Here is an 18,954-nt window from a genome sequence, read left to right on the forward strand (position 1 = left end):
CCTTCACTGAGCCTGTATTTCCACAGTGACCTGTCACTGGCTTTCCTGCTCTGCTGGGCTGTGGTAGCCTTGCTTTCTTTCCAACTCAGTGAGGCTGCTGGCCTAGAACTCAAGACAGAAAGCAGGTCAAGGGAATTGCACCTTTCCCTTAGCAAGTGGAGCTATTGGAGAGAGCCACTCTCCTTGAGCGGAAACCAGAATACACTGGCCCTGTGAGCACTGAGGTGAAAGCAGATAGGAAGAGCAGCCATGGCTGCCGCCCTGCAGTAGCCTAACAAGCCTATCAAAACAGAAATCTTTTAATATATGCCTCATAATCGCCAGACTCCGCTTGGAAGGCTTATTAACGTGATCATTTCAGATCTTCTGACTTGGGAGACTCACTCAGAATCAGAAGGATATGAATTAATGACAGTTTATTACTCTCAGATGAGCTGTACTTAAGGAGTTTCCTGTAAACGTGTGGGCTTTGATTTGACTTGTCGGAGCTCTGATTTAAAAACAAAGAAAGGAATCTTTTTTCCTGAGCGGCACTGATGCCTTCTGCTGCTGCAGACATGGGCAGTCTGCAGCCCTGGGGGCCAGGCCTGGGTGCCGGGCTGAGGCTTCCGGCTTGTTTGTTAGCTGCCTTGAAAGTCTCTGAGCCTAGAGCAGAGCTTCAGGGAGCGGTGAGAGGGTGGCAGGCACATCACCCTGGGTGCTGGTCCCAGATGGCCTTAGCATCTGTCTCCCCGGTCACATGACTCCACTGCTTCGTCTTTGTGTCACTCAAGCAGAGGCTGTGCCCCTCACAGTTCCCACAGTGGCCACACCTCGTGCTGTGAACAGCCTTTCTCTTTCCAGCTGGGCCAAGGCCTCAGTCCTACCCTCCAAACACACCCTAGGAGTTTTCATACCATCATTCCCAATGTGTTTCTGTGTTTACCTTCCTCCTGAATGGCTCTACCTGAGTGGACTGCCCATCTGTGCACCCCACCTCTATAGGGAGTGACATAGGTAGTAAGTACCCTGTCCTTCCATGCCTTCCACTGCTTTTCTGATGTCTCTGGGACGGTCCCAACCTCTGCTCCTAGCCACAATATCACCTACGTTTGTTGCTCTCTTTACTTCTGTGATGAAGTACTTGACAAAGACAACTTACAGGAGGAGGAGGGTTTATTGCACTCAAGTTCATGGTGACACGCCAGCCAGATCCTGTGGCCAAGGCAGCTGGTTATGTCGTAGTCAGAAGCAGAAGATGAGAGCTGCTGCTGGGCTCATGTGCTTTTTTATGTGATCCAGGACTCCAGTCCTCAAACGATGCCACACATTAGGGAAGGGGCTTCCTACCCCAATTAACCCAACTGTAAACTCCCTTGAAGATCTGCCCAGAGGTTAGTCTCTTATAATTCCAGCTCCTGTCAAATTAGCAGTCATTATTCAAAGTGTTGCTGACAGCTGACCTTGGACCTGGGGTCGGGCTGTAGTGTCCTTACTCTCAGCTTCTGCTGGCTCTTCAGTTCCTCCTAGCACTCGGTCATCTGGCTTTCCCACCGCGCATTCCAGTACTGGCCTGTGTTTCCCTTCTGTTCATTCTTCCTCCCTCTTTCCCTTCTCCATGTCTCCTTAATTCTGCTTTATTGTCCTCCATTAAGCATACCCTATCCCCACCCTCCAGCTCCCTGTAGCTTCTCAGGTGTTGCCAGCACATCTCTGTATAATCACAACTGTCAACCCAGTTGTCCCCTTCAGCAGTCGATAACACGGCTTGACTGGCTCTGTATCTCTAGAACAGAGCCAGTGTTCTGCAGAGGCATGCCCCCCAGTGTGTGGCACATGATGGCCACACAGGTGGAATTGTATTCACAGGAGAGGGTCACCTGAGGTAGAAGGGCTGCTTCTCTGGTGGCTTCTTGAGCACTTACATTACACCTTGAATCATAGAGCTCTTTCTCTGGTTAGGAATGGGGGCTTAGGAGGCCCCTATTACAATACCCATCGTATGGCATGAATCCAGACACAGTTCCCAAGAACTTCATCGAGTACCCACACTGCAGAAACAGGAGTGCTGTCAGGGATCCTCATGTGGAAGGCAACAGAAGGGGAGCCTGAGAAGTAGCAGGAAACATGAGGGGAAGAGAAGAATCTGAGACAAGGGGCAAGAAACCTGGGTGGGAGGAAGAGGGCAGCCAGGAAGGGAGGAAAGAGGGTGAGCAAGTGCGGGATCCTGACCAGGAGGGGAACCTGAGAGAGGGAACCTGAGGGGATGAGGGGTCTGAGAAAGGGAGCCTAAGAGGAAGAGAGGAGTCTGAGATGGGGGAAGGGGCCTGAGGAGAAATAGGGAGTCTGAGAATAAAAGATCTTAGCAAAACGGAGACACTAAAAGCCACTAAGAACATGAGAGAAATGGGACTTGAGAAAACGTCGGTGGTATGAGAAGGGAGAAGTCTGAGAGTGGAAGAGGACCCGACAGTGCTGCTGAGCTTTGGGGCCACAACCTGTGTCCCATGTCAGTCCAGCCACCCATCCTCAGAAAGCTAACGGCAGGCCTTTACCCAATCCCAGCACTCAGGAGGCACAGGCTGACAGATCTCTGTGAGGTCTAGGCCAGCCTGATCTACAGAGTTCCAGGACAGTGAAGGCTACACAGAGAAACCCTGTCTCATCCCCACCTGAACCCCACACAAAAGTCAAATACAAGTAGAGAGCAGAAAGATTTATTCAATGTGACCACATTGAGAAGAGAGAAAGGCCACACACACACACACACACACACACACACACACACACACACACACACACACACACACACACACACACCCTCCCATCTTCAGGGACCAGAAGTGAGATGAAAGTTCCAGCAGAGGACAAAGGATGTGCCTATCTAAGCAGCCCCAGTAAGGTGTGGTCCTGCCCACTGCTGGCCCATCATTATCTGGCTTTCAGCCCCAGCCTATGAGGTGGTCAATGTGAAATCTCTGGAAGACAGGTACCTCCTGTGGCTGGTGCCTTTTCCATGGATTCCCAGGAAAATTCCTCAATTGAGGGTTCCATTGTCCCAACTGTCAGATTGAGAGACACAGTGTCTCTTTAAAGTATCTTCATTTTTGGATCTAGAGAGTTCGTTCGGTGGTTAAGAGCACTTGCTCTTGCAGAAAACCCAGGCTCAGTTCCCAGTACCCACATGGTGGCTGTAACTCCAGTCCCAGAGCATCCAATGCCTCTTCTGACCTTCTCAGACACCAAGCACAGATATGTTTCATACATACATACATACATACATACATACATACATACATACATACATACAATCAAGCAAACAAAACACTCATATACATGACAATAATAAAATAAATGTAAAATATCAGAATATCTTCCTTTCTCCAGGCTGGGAGTCTGAGAGGAAGGCATGCAGGCTGAGCACAGAAGGGGTGGAGAGTATGGTCCTAACCCAGCCGCCAGCCCCAGTACCCAGAGCTGCTTCCTAGAGCAAGGTGTGTTCTTCTCTTGAGAGTTGTAGGGTTCCAGCCTTTCCTCCATGGGCAAGAACCAGAACTTTCCCCACGTGAAAACTGGCCTTACAAGGACAGATGCACAGTAATGACGGTTTCCCGGCGTGTTAGCCTGGGAAGCCACGACACAGCCACTGGTGCCTGCACTAACGGCCTGTCTTTTGTCTCCTTTTCCCTCCAGTCATGCCAGGCTGACCTCGTGAAGGACAACGGTCACAAGTACTTCCTGTCCGTCTTGGCAGACCCATACATGCCAGTAAGGACTGAGCCACACTCCTCTCCCACAGCATGCATGTCTCCAGTGCACACGAGGGGTTGCCATTCCTGTGTCTACAGTATGGTGCCTCAGGGGACCTGAAGGCCCCTTAACAGACGCTGACAGGCTTTGCTGAAGGAGGGAAGAGACTGTTTGAAAGTTTGAATTTCATACATACTAAGTTGTTTTTTAAAATTAGCGTGAGTATAGAGTATATGGCAGTTTTCTCGTAATGTCATGTCATCCCTCCCAGCTCTGCTCAGAGTAATGCGCACAGAGCAGCCACCCTCAGTCACTCTCTCTCTCATAGCTTCCACTGGCAGAATGCTCAAGTGCAGCCACATACTGTGCTCTGAGGTGGTGCCCATAGCCTGTAAGAGGAACTTTCATATGTAAATTCTTCCCTGGCTGTTGTTTGTTTGTTTGCTTGCTTGTTTGTTTTAAATGAAATTATAGAATTTTTAAAGAGAAAGGAAGGAACAAAGCTGCCAGCAGAGTTCTGAACGTGACTGGTGTGTGGTGGGCACTTGTGTACCTTGCTTAACTAGGTATGCACTGTCAGAGGCAGCATAAATCTATAGTTTATCCACATTTTGGAAATAAGCCTTTGCCTTCCCTTGAGAGGAAGAAAGAATATATCTACAGGAACTGAAAGCTCTAAGCCGGCTGACCTGACCTGGCAGACACACCCTCCCTGCTCAGATCTGAGAGAAGGAAGCCATCACATGCCAGAGAAGGGGAAGACCCACGGGTTCTGGTGGGTAGTGGTCCTTATCTACATCGACCTCAGAACAGCACACTTCACAGACCCTACGTGTAATATGAGGCCATGAACAGGCAGCACTGCCAAGAGAGACATCATACCGGGGCCTGCAAGGTATGCAAAGTCCTCATTCTTGAAGACTAGCAGAGTTTGTCTTGCTTCTGAGAAGCTGACCATCTCTGAGCTCTGCAGAGAAAGCAGCAGCTACTAAAGGAACAGAGGCCTCGGCCTGCAGCAAAACAAACAAACACATGAAAACCATTTCTGGATCAAGTCTGTGGTCCTGCTAATACAAAGCCATTTTCCAGAGTTCCTACTCCAGGGCCAGGGAACACAGCTCTGCCCTCAAGCTGCTGTCGAGCACCCCAAAGAGAAGGAGGCCACTGCATTAATACACAAGAGAACTAGCATCCGCAGAAAAGAGCCCAGGCACAGTCTCTGACACACATGCATTCCGAACATGGCGGATGGCTGGATAAAGGCAGTGTGGTTTAATCATGCCAGTCAACCATGCTGGGCAACCAGTGTGCTTCAGAAACAGCTTTCTGTCTGCTGCAAGAAAATAAAACCTGCTTTTTAACCTATCCTTAAATAGACAAGTCTTGGAGAAGAGGCGGTACAAGCTACAGTGGAAGAAATGCCCCTCCCTGCATTTAAAACTCAGGAGTGATGCCCCTCAGCCAGGAAGGGAATCCATGAAGGCTCCACAGGAGCACGGATGAGAACAGCCACTGTCACTAACATCACCCCAGCCCCGCAAAGGAGGCAGTGGAGAGTCAGCGTCAGACTGACAGGAGCTGGAACTTACAGGATTGAAGAAAAACTGCACAATGAGCCATGGAGCAGTTAAAACTTAATTCACGCAGACAGCATAATCAAAACCACAAGTATCAAAAGCATAATGAAAATCCCCAAAGCCACCACAACACAGTAAGAGCACAGCAGCCACAGTGATGGTCTGTCACAGTGATGGGCACAGGACAGTGGGTGGCCCTTCAGCAACTGCCCAACAGAGTCCCCTCCTAAGTTATGCTGCTACTCAGAAGGGTGAAGTGCAGATATTTTATGACAAAAGAGTGACAGCTTAGCACTTTGGTGAAGATGATGGCCTGCACTCTGTTGCAGTCAACTCAGGAGATGTCATGAGTCCCGGGGGATAATGGGATAGGACTGTCGATGTGCATGTGAGACTCCATGATGACATCATAATGGGCTGTCAGATTTCCACGCAAAGTGAAGAGTGTTCCCCCTCACTAGCAGTGTGCTTAGCTGAGGACCCAGGCTTCCTGAGCCCTGCACATAGGGGAAGCATGGCTGCTGGGCCAGGCAAACCAACTAAAACCACCAATCACTTTTTCTGCCATGACAGAAGACAGCAGGGCAACCTAGGCATGCTCTATGGCATTAGCACCCAAGGGAGCAACCAGTCTGCATGCAGACCCTTAAAACTGCCTCAGCAGGAAGGCCAGTACATGCTGCTTTCCTTACATGGGAGGCCAATGCTGAAGACAAAAGGCACAGGGTGCTCTAGAAAGGTGAGTCTGCTGTGAGTGTGCACAGCCATGATACATTTTGTTTTCCAGGCTGAACACAGGACCATGACAGCCTTCATTCTTGCTGTAATCGTCAACAGCTACACAACAGGGCAAGTGAGTATCACAGCAGCTCCAGCCACCTCAGCCCCTGCAGGAACAGCATAAAGGTGACTTGTCTCACATGGATCTTAGGGCAGGGATGAAGCCCAGGCCACCTGTCCAGAGAAAGCTGCTCTTCAGGTAGTCTGTGGAGCCTTCAGATCATGGCAGCAGGCGGGGTTACTAGTGCTCTCCCCAGAGGGCTAGTCCTCCTGTTAGCTCACCTCTGAAGGGCAAAACCGAATTGGCAGGATTTACAGTAGTAAAATGATGTAGTGTAGTGTGGTTGAGTAAGGCCACTGTCACCCTTGTCAGGACCCTGCCCCACTTCTCTGTGTCCTGCCTGTCTAGGAAGCCTGCCTGCAGGGGAACCTGATTGCCATCTGTTTGGAGCAGCTCAGTGACCCACACCCCTTGCTACGCCAGTGGGTGGCCATTTGCCTGGGAAGGATCTGGCAGAACTTTGATTCTGCAAGGTGGTGTGGGGTGAGAGACAGCGCCCACGAAAAACTCTATAGCCTCCTCTCCGACCCCATCCCTGAGGTAAGTTGTCCTTGCAGAAGTGAGCTTCTGTGGTAGGCGAGCTGAGGTGGGCAGAAGCCTGCCCACATTCAAGCTTGATTGTGCATCCAGAGCCCTTAGGGCCATGTACAGCGCCAAGATAGGCCACTGAATCTCATTTGATGTTCGTGCTCTGCCAACTCTGCGTGTATTGGGGTAGCTACAGGCTGGCACAGCCTCTAGAGCAAGCTTGAGCTATTCTGTACTGCACCTCTATTCTGTGGGCGAGGACCAGGTTATCACTTATGGGGGGAGGGACATTGCCTGTGGCATGATACCTCCCACATCCTGTGTGTGTCTGACATGGCCCCCTATTGAGAGCACTGGCTGAGGGGGAAGGCTGTGCAGTGTGTGTGTGTGTGTGTGTGTGTGTGTGTGTGTGTGTGTGTGTGTGTGTCTGTCTGTCTGTCTGTCTGTCTGTCTGTCTGTCTGTGTCTATGTTACTGCATGATTATCTATGGAAGGTCCAGGTACTACATTCTGGGAGACAAGACAGTGGAACCTTAGATGATTCTGAATCACTGGAACAGGGGCTGGGGATTTAGCTCAGTGGTAGAGCACTTACCTAGGAAGCGCAAGGCCCTGGGTTCGGTCCCCAGCTCCAAAAAAAAAGAACCAAAAAAAAAAAAAAAAAAAAAAAAAAAACACTGGAACACTCACCACACAAGTGACAGAATCATCTCTTGAAGCAGGAGACCTAGTTTCAGATTGTTTTGATCTGGGCGGGAATCATTTTCAGAAGTGATTGCTGTGTTTTGTCAGTAAGCCAAGGGTTCAAGCAGCCGCAGGCAGAAAGTGCAGTCCTGGCTGTAGCTTGCAGAGCAGGGCCGAACTGCCTAGCGCACATAGCACATCAGCTGTTGGCTAACTCCTGGAGACACCAGTGCCATCTGTCCCAAATGTGCCAAGGACAGGTCCATGCCCATCTGTCTTGCTTTTAGGCCCCCTCATGGCCTTGGAAAGCCCTGACAAAGTTAGGTCTCAACATCTGTAGTTACTGTAAAAGGCAGAATATTTCTCACAGAAAAGCCTAAAATGAACTTGCCAGGAAATCTTGCAAAATGTTCAGAGAGGAAATACAGTAGCAGGAGGTCCTATCCTGTCTCCTTGAAAGGTGTCAGGCCCAAATGCTTGCCTCATCTATCCACGAGAGACAGCCACTCGCCCTGCCCTGGAGCTCCACATCTGTAGTCCCAGCAAAAGAACAGGGCTTGTTGGAGACGCCCCTAGAGTGTACAGCTGCTGACAGGCGTCCATGTGGAACCTTTGAACAGACTGGTTCAAAGAGACATACACCAGTTCTTAATGTCTGAATTGGAAGAATCTATCAGGGTTTATTTGGGTGTGTGTGTGTGTGTGTGTGTGTGTGTGTGTGTGTGTGTGTGTGTGTGTGTGTGTTCACTTTACATTCTGCTCACTGACCCCCCTCCCAGTCCCCCCTCCCTCCTCCTCTCCCTCTTTCCTCCTAGACAGTGCCCCACCCCAGGTATTCCCCCCAACCCTGGCACATCAGGTCTCTGCACGGCCATGCTCATCCTCTCCCACTGAGGCCAGACAAGGGAGCCCAGCTAGAAGAACACAATTCCATGTACAGAAAGAGCTTTTGGGGCAGCCACCCCTGCTCCAGTTGTTGGGACCCACTTGAAGACCAGGCTGCACATCTGCGTATGTGCAGGAGGCCTAGGTCCCTGCTCTTTGGTTGGTGATTCAGTCTCTTGAGAGGCCAAAGGGTCCAGGTTAGTTGACTGTGTCTTCCCGTAGATTTTCTATCCACTTCAGGACCTGCAGTCCTTCCTCCTATTCTAACATAAGAGTCCCCAAGCTCCATCCACATGTTTTTCTTTGGGTCTCTGCATCTGTGTGAGTCAGCTGTGGGTGGAGCCTCTCGGGGAACAGCCATGAGAGGCTTCTGGCTACAAGCATAACAGTATCTTAATAGAGTCAGGGATTGGTGCTTGCTCACTGGTCTCAAGTTGGACCAGTTATTAGTTTACCATTCCCTCAGTCTCTGCTCCAACCCCTGTCCTTGCATTTCTTGTAGACAGGATAAATTTTGGGTCAAAAGTTTTGTGGGTGGATTGGAGTCCCTACTGTTCTACCAGGGTTCCTGCCTGGCAACAGAAGGTGGCCTCTTCAGATTCCATATCCCCAATGCTGTAAGTCACCACTAAGGTCACCCCCGTTGACCTTGGGCACCTCCCTTATCTCAGGTCTCTGTTCTGTCCTGGGCATGGCCCCCCTCCCCGACTCCCTATCCCTTTCACTTGCAGAATTCTATTCATTCTCATAGCCATCTGGCCATCTTTCCTGTCCTTCCCCATACCTGATCTGACTCACCCCCCCCAACCCCTTCTCCCTCCCCAATCCTTCCCCAATTCCTCCTTCCATCTGCCTCTTATGACTATTTTATTTCCCCTTCTAAGTGAGATTTAAGCCTCCTTGCCTGGGCCTTCTTTCTTGCCTTACTGCCTTAGCTTCTTTGGGTCTGTGGAGCATAGCATGGTTATCCTGTATTTTATGGCTAATTTCCACTTATAAGTGAGTACCATGAATGTACTTTTGGGACTGGGTTACCTCACTCAGGATGATATTCTCAAGTTCATCCATTTGCCTGCAAAATTCATGTCTTTGTTTTTAATAGCTGAATAGTATTCCACTGTGTAACATTTTCTTTATCTATTCTTCAGTTGGTGGACGTCTAGGTTGTTTGCAGGTTCTGGCTATTATGAATATAGCTGCTATGAACACAGTTGAGCAAGTGTCTTTGTGGGATGTTAGAGCATCTTTTGGAGATAGATAGATAGATAGATAGATAGATAGATAGATAGATAGATAGATGGATGATGTATGTGATATATGATATATATACATATATGATTCAGCTGGGTCTTGAGATAGAACTATTTCCAGTTGATTTCCAGAGTGGTTGTACAAGTTTGCACTCCCAGCAGCAATGGAGGAGTGTTGCCCTGCTCCACATCCTCACCTGAATGTGCTGTCACCTGAGTTTTTGATCCTAGTCATTCTGACCAATGTAAATCGGACTCTCAGCTGTTTTGATTGGCGTCTCCCTGATGACTGAGGAGGTGAACATGTCTTTAAGTGCTCTTCAGCCACTCGAGATTCCTCTGCTGAGAATTCCCTGTATCCTATTCTTTAACTGGGTTGTTTGGATTGTTGGCGTCTAGTTTCTTGAGTTCTTTATAAATTAACATATTATCCCTCTGTCTATTACGGGTTTAATGGCTTGCTTTCCGACATCCTCCAGGCCTGGCCCCTCTTAAGACTCAGCCACCTGTATGAGCCAAATGCAGACTGAAAGGAAGTTTCAGGTGCACAGACTTAGAACAGCCATGCCCTAGCTCTGCAATATAATGCCCATCTCAAGATTGGAAAGGATCTGGAGCCCTGCGTGTATAACTTACTAGGTGGCAGTGGCTCATAGCCACTCTACTTCCCACTCTAAGGCCATCTACTTTCTGGCAGGCCCCTGACCTTGCTCACTAACCTCCTCACATCTCTGACTGCCCCACAGCTGTCCATCACTTTCTGGGTAGTCCAGGATTGTTTGCACATTGTTGCCTGGTCTTTCTCCAGCCCTGTGCAGGATGCCTCATGTTGCTCATCGTAAGAGGAAGACACTGGCTCTCCAAGGTCACATGGCCTTGGGAGCTAAGCTGAGCTGAGGTCCCCAGGTACCATGCCCAGCCCAGTACTGTCTCACTGCCTCTGCGCCCTGGGGACTCTTCCCTTTCTGACTCCATTTAGCTTTTCTGACTCAGAATGGACCACGACCTGCCTCCACGGCTCAGCTCAGCCCAGCCCACCTTCCCCCAAATCAGTTCTGAGCCGGTCCTCTCCAAATCACTGTTGCCTCCGTCACTTCTGTATCCAGACATTCACTGTACAAGCCAGGTTAAACTGTTCCCTCCTCTACAGCCTGGTCCTCCCTGGGCTGGTGCTGGCCTGCTTCCACCTTCAGCTCCTGAGCTACCCACACACCCTTTCTGCTCATCAATACTAGTGTAGCTCTAGGCCTGGCACACCATGCAATAAGTGTTTGTGAAATTGAATTGAGTTGAACTTATGTGAACTGAATTGAATTATCTTTCAGACAGCCTTGGCAGAAATGCAGATGGCAGACACATCAGCTGTGGGTGTGACTCTGACTTTCTGTCTCCTGCCCTGCAGGTACGATGTGCAGCTGTGTTTGCCCTTGGTACCTTTGTGGGAAACTCTGCTGAGAGGACAGACCACTCTACTACCATTGACCACAATGTGGCCATGATGCTGGCTCAGCTGATTAATGATGGAAGCCCCATGGTCCGGAAGGTATGTGGTGCCAGCTCAGTAGCCAAAGTGAGGGCCTGTGGCTGTCCCTGTGTGGCTGTGCTTATGTGCCTGGAGCTGAGCCCGCACAGGGCCTCATGTCCCACTTACGTGCATCATTCGATCTTAACTGTCTGCCGGCTCCTCAGTGTCTTCATTGCTCCTATCTGTTCACTCGAGGGTGCTGAGCCGACTGGCTCTACCGATTTTCACCACCAATATCCCCATGCCTGGGCATGGGCACATGTTGCTAAAGGGCAGTGACAGTCTGTGCAATGTGTCCCCAATGCCACTTTCCACTTGCCAACACCAAAGTCTTAATTCTCTGCTCCCTAAGATTCACACCTCCGTAAAAAGATGGTTCCACATGACCTGATTCCCTGTCTCCCCCACACTCCCAGCCAGCAAGGTCCTTTGAGGGAAATGCTGATTTCCTGGTGGTTTCATGGTGATTCTGGAAGCTGCTCCTGAAGCAGAGACTACACACGAGTCCAGACTGTCCCCAGGTGGCTCTGGTGCATGTGCTGTCACTGAGAGCCACTAGGTTCCTTCTCTGCATTTCTTCTCTTGTTATTTCTTCCTATGTTATATGCACTGGCATGCACATTGCCTGCATGTGTGTCTATGTGCGGGTATTGGATCCCTAGGAACTGAGTGACAGATAGTTGTAAGTTGCCATGTGGGTGCTAGACGTTAAGCCCTGGTCCCCCAGAAGAGCAGTCAGTGCTCTTGCATTGAGCCATCTCTCCGGGTCCCCTCCTCAGCATTTCTGAGTGTGGTGTTGGCTCCCTCTGATGGCCCCTTGGGAGGTTGGGCGTGGCTTTGGATTATCCTGCAGAGCAGCTCAATGGCTAACTTGAGAGTGACATGCTTCACCAGTCTCAAAATGTTGGGGGATTTCAGTCTCTTGGCTGTTCTGAAACTGACCCAAGTCACCCCCATGCCTCATCTTCAAATGATGGCACATGCCTCTGATGCCAGCACTTGGGAGGCAGATCCTTATAAATTAGAGGTCAATGTTGTCTACATAGTGAGTTCCAGCCAAAGCTACACAGTGAGAACCTGTGCTTAAAGAAAAAAAAAGTGTACTGAAGACTTTTATGTCCTTGTCACTGGTTCTGTTGCTGTCCTGTGCTTCTGATCAATAGCAGTCTTAGGCCTGCTTCCTTCCCCACACCCAGTTCTTCCCCAGCACTTCTCCCTCATGGATAAAGCTGGTACAGATAGGATCAGCATTTTCATTAATCTTCTTTCCCAAGTATGGAAAACCCTCTCCTCCTTTCCAGAAGTTGTTTGGAATAGAAAGGGTGCTAACTAAAGTGTTGGAACCCTGGTGTCAGGAGAAATGTGGTTCTGACGACCACAGGGAGGAACTCTTCAAAGGTCTAGGAGCCACTGGGACTGTGCTATGCACAGCCTGCAGCCTAGCAGTCTGGCAGGGTGGGGCGGGCAGCAAGAGGATTAGGCTGGAAGTGGTGACACTTGGTTCCTAGGCCCTGTGTGTTCGAGCATTGCCTTCTCTAAAAGGGCTTTAGTTCCTGTAAACCCGCAAGAACAGTTCAGTCTTGGGGTTCCACAAGATTGGGCTCAACTTTGAGCCCATATGTGACTTCCCCATGGGGAAGCTGTATCTTAACAGGAGACTCAGCTACTCATAGGCCAAGTAGATAAGTTGGCCTGGTGAAATGTGAGGAAGGGGATAGAGAAGCGTCCTAATTAGGTGTCAGGGAGGCGTTGGTTGGTGAGGGGATAACACCAGCAGGTTGAAGATGCCAGCATTAAGAACCACATGTCAGGGCTAAGAAGACAGCTCAGTGGGTAAGCACTCTTGATGCCATGCCTGAGTTCAAATCCCCAACCCCTTGGTGAGTCTTTAAAGAGGTTTTAATCTTTATTTTTGTGGAGTAAGACAGACCCACAGAGTAGCTCCCAGTTGCTCGCCTTCCTCAGCCATGGGCCTGGGTCAAACTCAGACTGATGGGAACTGTCAGAGCTACTGCCATAGGAACAGAGAGACCAGGGGCTGCTGGGAGTACCATGGAGGACTAACGGTCCTGCTGGGAGTGTGCAGGTTTAGAGCTCAGCCATGTAGAGCACAGACTGCCCTCCCAGGACCACTGGGTATGTGAGGCCAGTCCCAGTGTGCACACCCTGGCACCACTGCTGAGCACTGAGTGAAGGCACTGCCCATGCTGTAACTGAGTCCCTTGGGCAGACCACTATGTTCTGGATAAAACAGAGGATATTCAATACATGCCTTCTGACATCAAAGGGTTGCTCTGTGCAGATGCAGAGTCTCTATCCTTCCTGGGCATAGTCAGGACACTCCAGTGTGAGTTCCACCTTTTCTGTAAGTTACAAGCTCACCCCTGATGGCCTTTTGTGAACCAAAGTGCTGGTGTTAGAGTAACCGTCAATGGCAACACCAGTTTCTTCCACTGTATGTGGGAGTGAATGGAGAACGTGAGGTTTCTGAAGACAGATGAAGACTTCTTCCCCAGACGGGCCCAGTGGGTACCAGCTTGTGGGCTCAGAAACTTTATCCCTGGCACAAATAAGGAGGATCAGCTCCATGGTGATGGGTCAGGCAGCTTCAGGGGGCCACCAGCCTCAGGTTGACAGTGTCTGTGAAGACTCAGTGGGCTCTCACCTTTGGTCTAGTCTACCTCAGCATCTGAGGACGTTGGAGGGGAAGTAGAGACCAGTGCAAACCTGTGGCCTGAGCAGCATGAGCTATGGGTCCCTGGGCGTAATTGGGAAGTTATAGTGGGTCTGAGTGCAAAAGCAGTTGGGGCACAAACAAAGCTATTAGAAAATCAGCCTGGAGCTCAGAGAGATAGGAGAAGCAAAAAAGTGTGTGCAGTTGAGGTGAGAGAACATCAGCCCACAGACCTGGCTGCAGCACCTCAGCAGCCTCAGGGCGTGGGTGTGTGGAGCACACGAGGGCCTCTCCAGCAGACCTTAGTTTTCTGCAGACATCTTTCTCTTTACCGAGAGCTTCTTTTTGCCTTTCTGTCTATAAACATTTAAGTTGAGATGCTAAGCTATCATAAACTACATGTAAATCCTGTCTCCTCAGACTCCGGGGCTTAGGTCTAGTCACATTTTAATTCAAGGACTTTTCTCATTCGTTGTGACTAGAACCCACTACAGCTAAGTTAGCTTATTGCTCACTTCAAAAATGCTTCACCTTCATAGATTCCTATGCCCTGCATTTCTAGCTTATCCTAGAGATATGGCACTGCCACCTCCACCACCACTGCGTTACCATCTCCTGACTGTAGTCATGTCTCCCAGTAGTCTCTTCCTGTGTCCTACCCTCATCTGGTTTAACCAGGAAGGCTGCATGGGACTGACCCGGGCCCTCCACACATATGTTAGTTTTTTTGGTTGGTGTTCACGTGAGACTCCTGATAGCAGGAGCAGGCGCTACCTCTGCCTCTGTTGCCTGCTTTGGGGACCCGTTCCTCCTACTGGGCTGCTTGGTCCAGCCTCAGTAGGAAAGGATGGGCCTAGTCTTGCTGCAGCTTAATATGCCAGGGCTGGTTGGTATCCATGGGAGGCCTCCCCTTTTCTGAAGAAAAGTGAATGGATGAGGGGAGATGAGGTAAGGACTGGGAGGAGAAGAGGGAGGGAAAGGTGTGGTCAGGATGTATAATCAATTTTAATTAACTAATTAACTGATTAATTAATTAAAAAGAATGCTTCAGCTTATCAATTCTATCCACCAGTCCATTGGGTGGGATCAAAAGAGGCAGTTTCAGACTCAGCAGGGTCAGAGGCCTAATCTTAACTATTCCAGGTTATGGAATTCACATCAGAAAGCCTTGGACTAGTAGTGATTGGTGCCCAGCAGTGAGCAAGCAGACTAAGGCAGGTGCCTGGCTTTGGGGACACCCCTCATCAGCCTGCTGCCTCCACACTCCCCCCCTCCTCTGCACCTGTGCTGCCAGGTGTGCAGCCCTGTTCTAACCAGCTGTTTCCTGGAGTCGCCTTAGGCGTTAGTGTGCGGATCTGCTGCCCAGTCAGTTTCCTGCCTCTGGAGACATAATTGTCACTTCTCCCTCTCTACAGGAGCTGGTGGTGGCTCTGAGTCACCTTGTAGTCCAATATGAGAGCAATTTCTGCACTGTGGCCCTGCAGTTCATGGAAGAGGAAAAGAACTACCCCTTGCCTTCTCCAGCAGCCACAGGTACTGCAGCTTCTGGGAGCCTGGGCCCCCTTCCCAGCCTTCACCAGAATGATTAGTGGCCTGAGTTCAGCCAGGTCTGAGCATGGCCTTCTGATGCAGTGTGGGTGGCCCCTGGCTCTTGTTGTCTCACACCTTTAGAAGGGAAAGGGCCGTGCTGACCCTCTTACTCCTTCCCTTCCTTCTTACCCTTCTTGGAATTCAAATTTGGGGACATCTTGAAAGACGGCAAACTTGTAGTGGGGCGTACTGAAACGAACATTAGCTGTCTTCCTGCGATGAGTAAGTGAATCACATGGCTGTCGGCCTTGTGTTTCCATGAGTCAGGGTAGGAAGCGTTGCTTCTCACATTTGTCCTTTTCGCTGGAGAGTACAGTCATCTGTGTTCCTAATTCCTCACCCCTCCCTCCAGACCACAGAGACAGCCGTAAGGCGGAGGTGCGGCTGCCCAAAGGCTGGGGCCAGCCTGCCAGGCCCAGGGTGCTGAGCACCACTCTGTCTCTGGCCGAGTCCCCTAACACCAGAACAGCCTCAGAGCTACTCTTGCCTTCCGGGCCATGCTCTCCTGGGATTTAGTACTCACATGTCTACAACTGAGGCCTGCACTCACACAGGTGAAGGACAGGGAGGCCCTTCTACATTCATTCTTGTTTCAGTAATACCAACTGTCCCTGTTCCCATGTCTGCAGACTCCAGGCATTCACCCTGCTCCTATCCTGACAGCCATTGCTAACTCTTTCCTCTCCCCTTCTTTCCTAGAGGGAGGGAGCTTGACTCCAGTTCGAGACAGCCCGTGCACCCCCAGACTCCGGTCAGTGAGCTCCTATGGGAACATCCGAGCCGTCACCACAGCTAGGAACCTGAACAAATCTTTGCAGAACCTGAGCTTGACGGAAGAATGTAAGACTCCAGAAACCAGAATTGGGATGGGAAGGGTCAGTGTGCTCTTCACAAGACATTTATCAAAAATGCTACTGTGCCCCTTGACCCTGCCCTCCAGAATATGGGCCCTGATGTCTTATGTGTCAGAGTGACAAGTGGCCAACTGTCTTGAGTCAGAATCTTCCTTTCAGACATGGGCTTAGCAAAGACCTGGTTTAACACCCGATCAGTCAGGCCAGGGTGTGACTTTTGAGGATCTCAGTTCCAAGGAGAGGGTCCACCAGTTTATGCATACGCATGTCTATTAATGTGCTTACGTGTGTGTAAATGTGCCCACTATGAAGAAAGCTCACATCTCAGACAGACCCTGACCTCCTTCCTGTCATATTCTGGCCAGCGGGCAGCTCAGTGGCCTTCTCTCCCGGGAACCTCAGTACAAGTAGTAGTGCCAGCAGCACCTTGGGAAGCCCTGAGAACGAGGAGTATATCCTGTCCTTCGAGACCATCGACAAGATGCGGCGTGTGAGCTCCTATTCAGCGCTCAACTCCCTCATAGGTGAGTCCTTGCCTCCTCCTCTTTCTGCCGCCTGCATGTCTTCCCTTGCCCAGGGTTTGCTCTGCCCAGAACAGCACACGCCTTTATTTGGTCAGAAATACGAGCCAAACCTTTTCTACTGGATGCAAAAGAATAGAGATTAACTGACGCTCGAAGAAGTGAGGAGAGCATTTCGCATTGGGACAGTCTATTACAAGCTAGTATAGGGCTATGTGAGCCTGCTGGCTCTGTCAGGCAGGAATGCTGCCAGATGAGTCCATCTGTCTTTCTTTGCATCCTGTGCGCTAGACCCTGGCAGTGTGGAGCGGTGGCTGTCAGCTAAGACATCCTGCTTACTTCAACCAGGATGAAGTGGGGTGCTCTGGTTTCTGGTAGAGAGAAGCCAAGGATGATGTTCACTGTCCCCAGTGCCCAGGAGAGCCCTACAGTAAGCAGTGGGAGGTCAAGAGCTAGGGCAGAGAGTGTCAATACTCCTGAAAGGTCCTCAGTGCTCACCTGCTAAACCTCTACCCAGACCAGCAGCTTGACCCTTCACTGCCTAGGAACTGGAGTTTAGTAGCCAGCATTCTCTGTGATTCAGCCATGAGTTGTAACCCCTGGACTTTGCTAACATCACACAGGAAATGAGAATTAGCTGCGTTCTCTTGCTGTGCACCTGTGCTCATTCTCAGACCATGAATTAAATGTAAGCCCTAAGTCCGCCACACCTCATGTGGTTCATCTTGGTGAGACTGTGAGGCATGCGTAGTGCAGCTTAGGGCTATGAGGAGCCAGGGCCTGTCACAGGGCAGCTCAGCCTTGTCTGACAAGTGAATCCCAGCGCTGGCCTCAGTTTCGATCTTGGAGATGGCAGGGCTAAGGAGTCATGTTTAGTTGAGGGCACAGCAGATGGCTCACAGCAGCTTCTATAGACGGAGCCCAGATGTGTCTGCTTCATCCTCCCCTGCCCACCCTTTCAAACATTGGGGTGAGTGTGTGTGTGTGTGTGTGTGTGTGTGTGTGTGTGTGTGTGTGTGTGTGTGTGATTTTATCTGTGTATCATTCACATCTTAGAACTTTGGATGGGATTGCAGCTAGAGATTGATCTGTGATTCAGAGCACTGGCTGCTCTTGCAGAGGACTCAGCTTAGTTGCCATTACCCATGTGGTAGCTCCTAACTGTCTGTAACTCCACTTATGGGGAGCTGATACCCTCTTCTGACCATGGACATACGTGATACACAGATACATGCAAGCATGACACCTATTCACACAAAAGAAAAACCAAAATCTGAGGGAGAAAGTTGCAAAGTGAGAAGATGTTGGAAAGGAGACAAAAACAGCATCCTTTGTCCCTGCCAGCTTTCTCCCTGTTCAGTGTGGTGGTTCCCACATCCACATGGAGACCTCAGAGCTTACGTAGTGTTAAGACTCATAACTTGCAGAACCCATTACTGACAACACTCGCCTATTTAAAGCCAATTTCTTCTTACATTTCAACCAAAGAATAGCATTCTCTTTAGCCCCTTTCTCTGCATATTGCAGAAGAGGTTTTAAAACCATGACAACCTGGAGCAGACACTTACACCTGTTCACACAAAAGCAGCTCCCTTTCAGATGCCCTGTCCTGCACCCCTCCCTGCCCTGCTTTCTCAGAGTGCTCCCTGAGGTGACCTGCTCTCTGGCCATCTGGCCATCTGGCACAGCAGGGCCTGGCCCAGTGGAAGCTCAGATCTGCACTCAGTGCGTAAGTGGATCTCTACATCACTGCTCTTCCTGTTCTCAGTCAGCTGTGCCTGACGACCGCATGGATCCCCTAATCGCCTTCCCTCCCTCCCTCCCTTCCTCCCTTCCTTCCTTCCTTCCTTCCTTCCTTCCTTCCTTCCTCCCTCCCTTCCTTCCTTCCTTCCCTTTCCTGACCTCTTTCCCTATGGCACATCGTGCCTTTGATCTAACTGCACCACATACCTGTCTGTGACCAAGGGAGGTTCTTGCATGCCTGCTGAGGCTGCACTTGGCGAGTCTAGCCTAAAGGGGGCCCACGCCTTCCTTCAGTGAGGATCTTCATTGTGCTCCCTGGGCACTGTCTAGCCCCTGTGAGACTTGATGCAACCTCTGCAGGGCTCAGAGCAAGGCAGTCTTGCCAGGGCAGGGTCCTCCTCGACAGCGTCTCTGTTGTTTCCCTGCTCTATTTGACCCAGCTGTACCAAGACTCATGGCTGTCGTTTTTATTATCAAATTTCTCAAGAGTGTCTTTTAATTATTCTTATTGGATCTGTGTTTGATGTCTATATGCCATTGCACACATGTGGAA

At 50.2% G+C, this 18,954-nt stretch overlaps 1 protein-coding gene across 2 annotated transcripts in view; it reads left to right on the forward strand.

Moving 5' to 3' along the window:
* Rptor (regulatory associated protein of MTOR, complex 1) overlaps positions 1-18,954 on the forward strand; it is a 298,474-nt gene that overhangs the window by 241,953 nt on the left and 37,567 nt on the right. For both annotated transcript variants that reach the window (NM_001134499.2, XM_039085689.2), the window contains 7 exons: positions 3,673-3,747; positions 6,094-6,159; positions 6,496-6,687; positions 10,897-11,037; positions 15,109-15,226; positions 15,983-16,123; positions 16,503-16,661. In NM_001134499.2, the coding sequence (NP_001127971.2) occupies positions 3,673-3,747; positions 6,094-6,159; positions 6,496-6,687; positions 10,897-11,037; positions 15,109-15,226; positions 15,983-16,123; positions 16,503-16,661 (892 nt within the window). The remainder of the gene's footprint in view (positions 1-3,672; positions 3,748-6,093; positions 6,160-6,495; positions 6,688-10,896; positions 11,038-15,108; positions 15,227-15,982; positions 16,124-16,502; positions 16,662-18,954) is intronic.

The sequence above is a fragment of the Rattus norvegicus genome, chromosome 10, assembly GCF_036323735.1.
Source record: "Rattus norvegicus strain BN/NHsdMcwi chromosome 10, GRCr8, whole genome shotgun sequence".
NCBI lineage: Eukaryota > Metazoa > Chordata > Mammalia > Rodentia > Muridae > Rattus > Rattus norvegicus.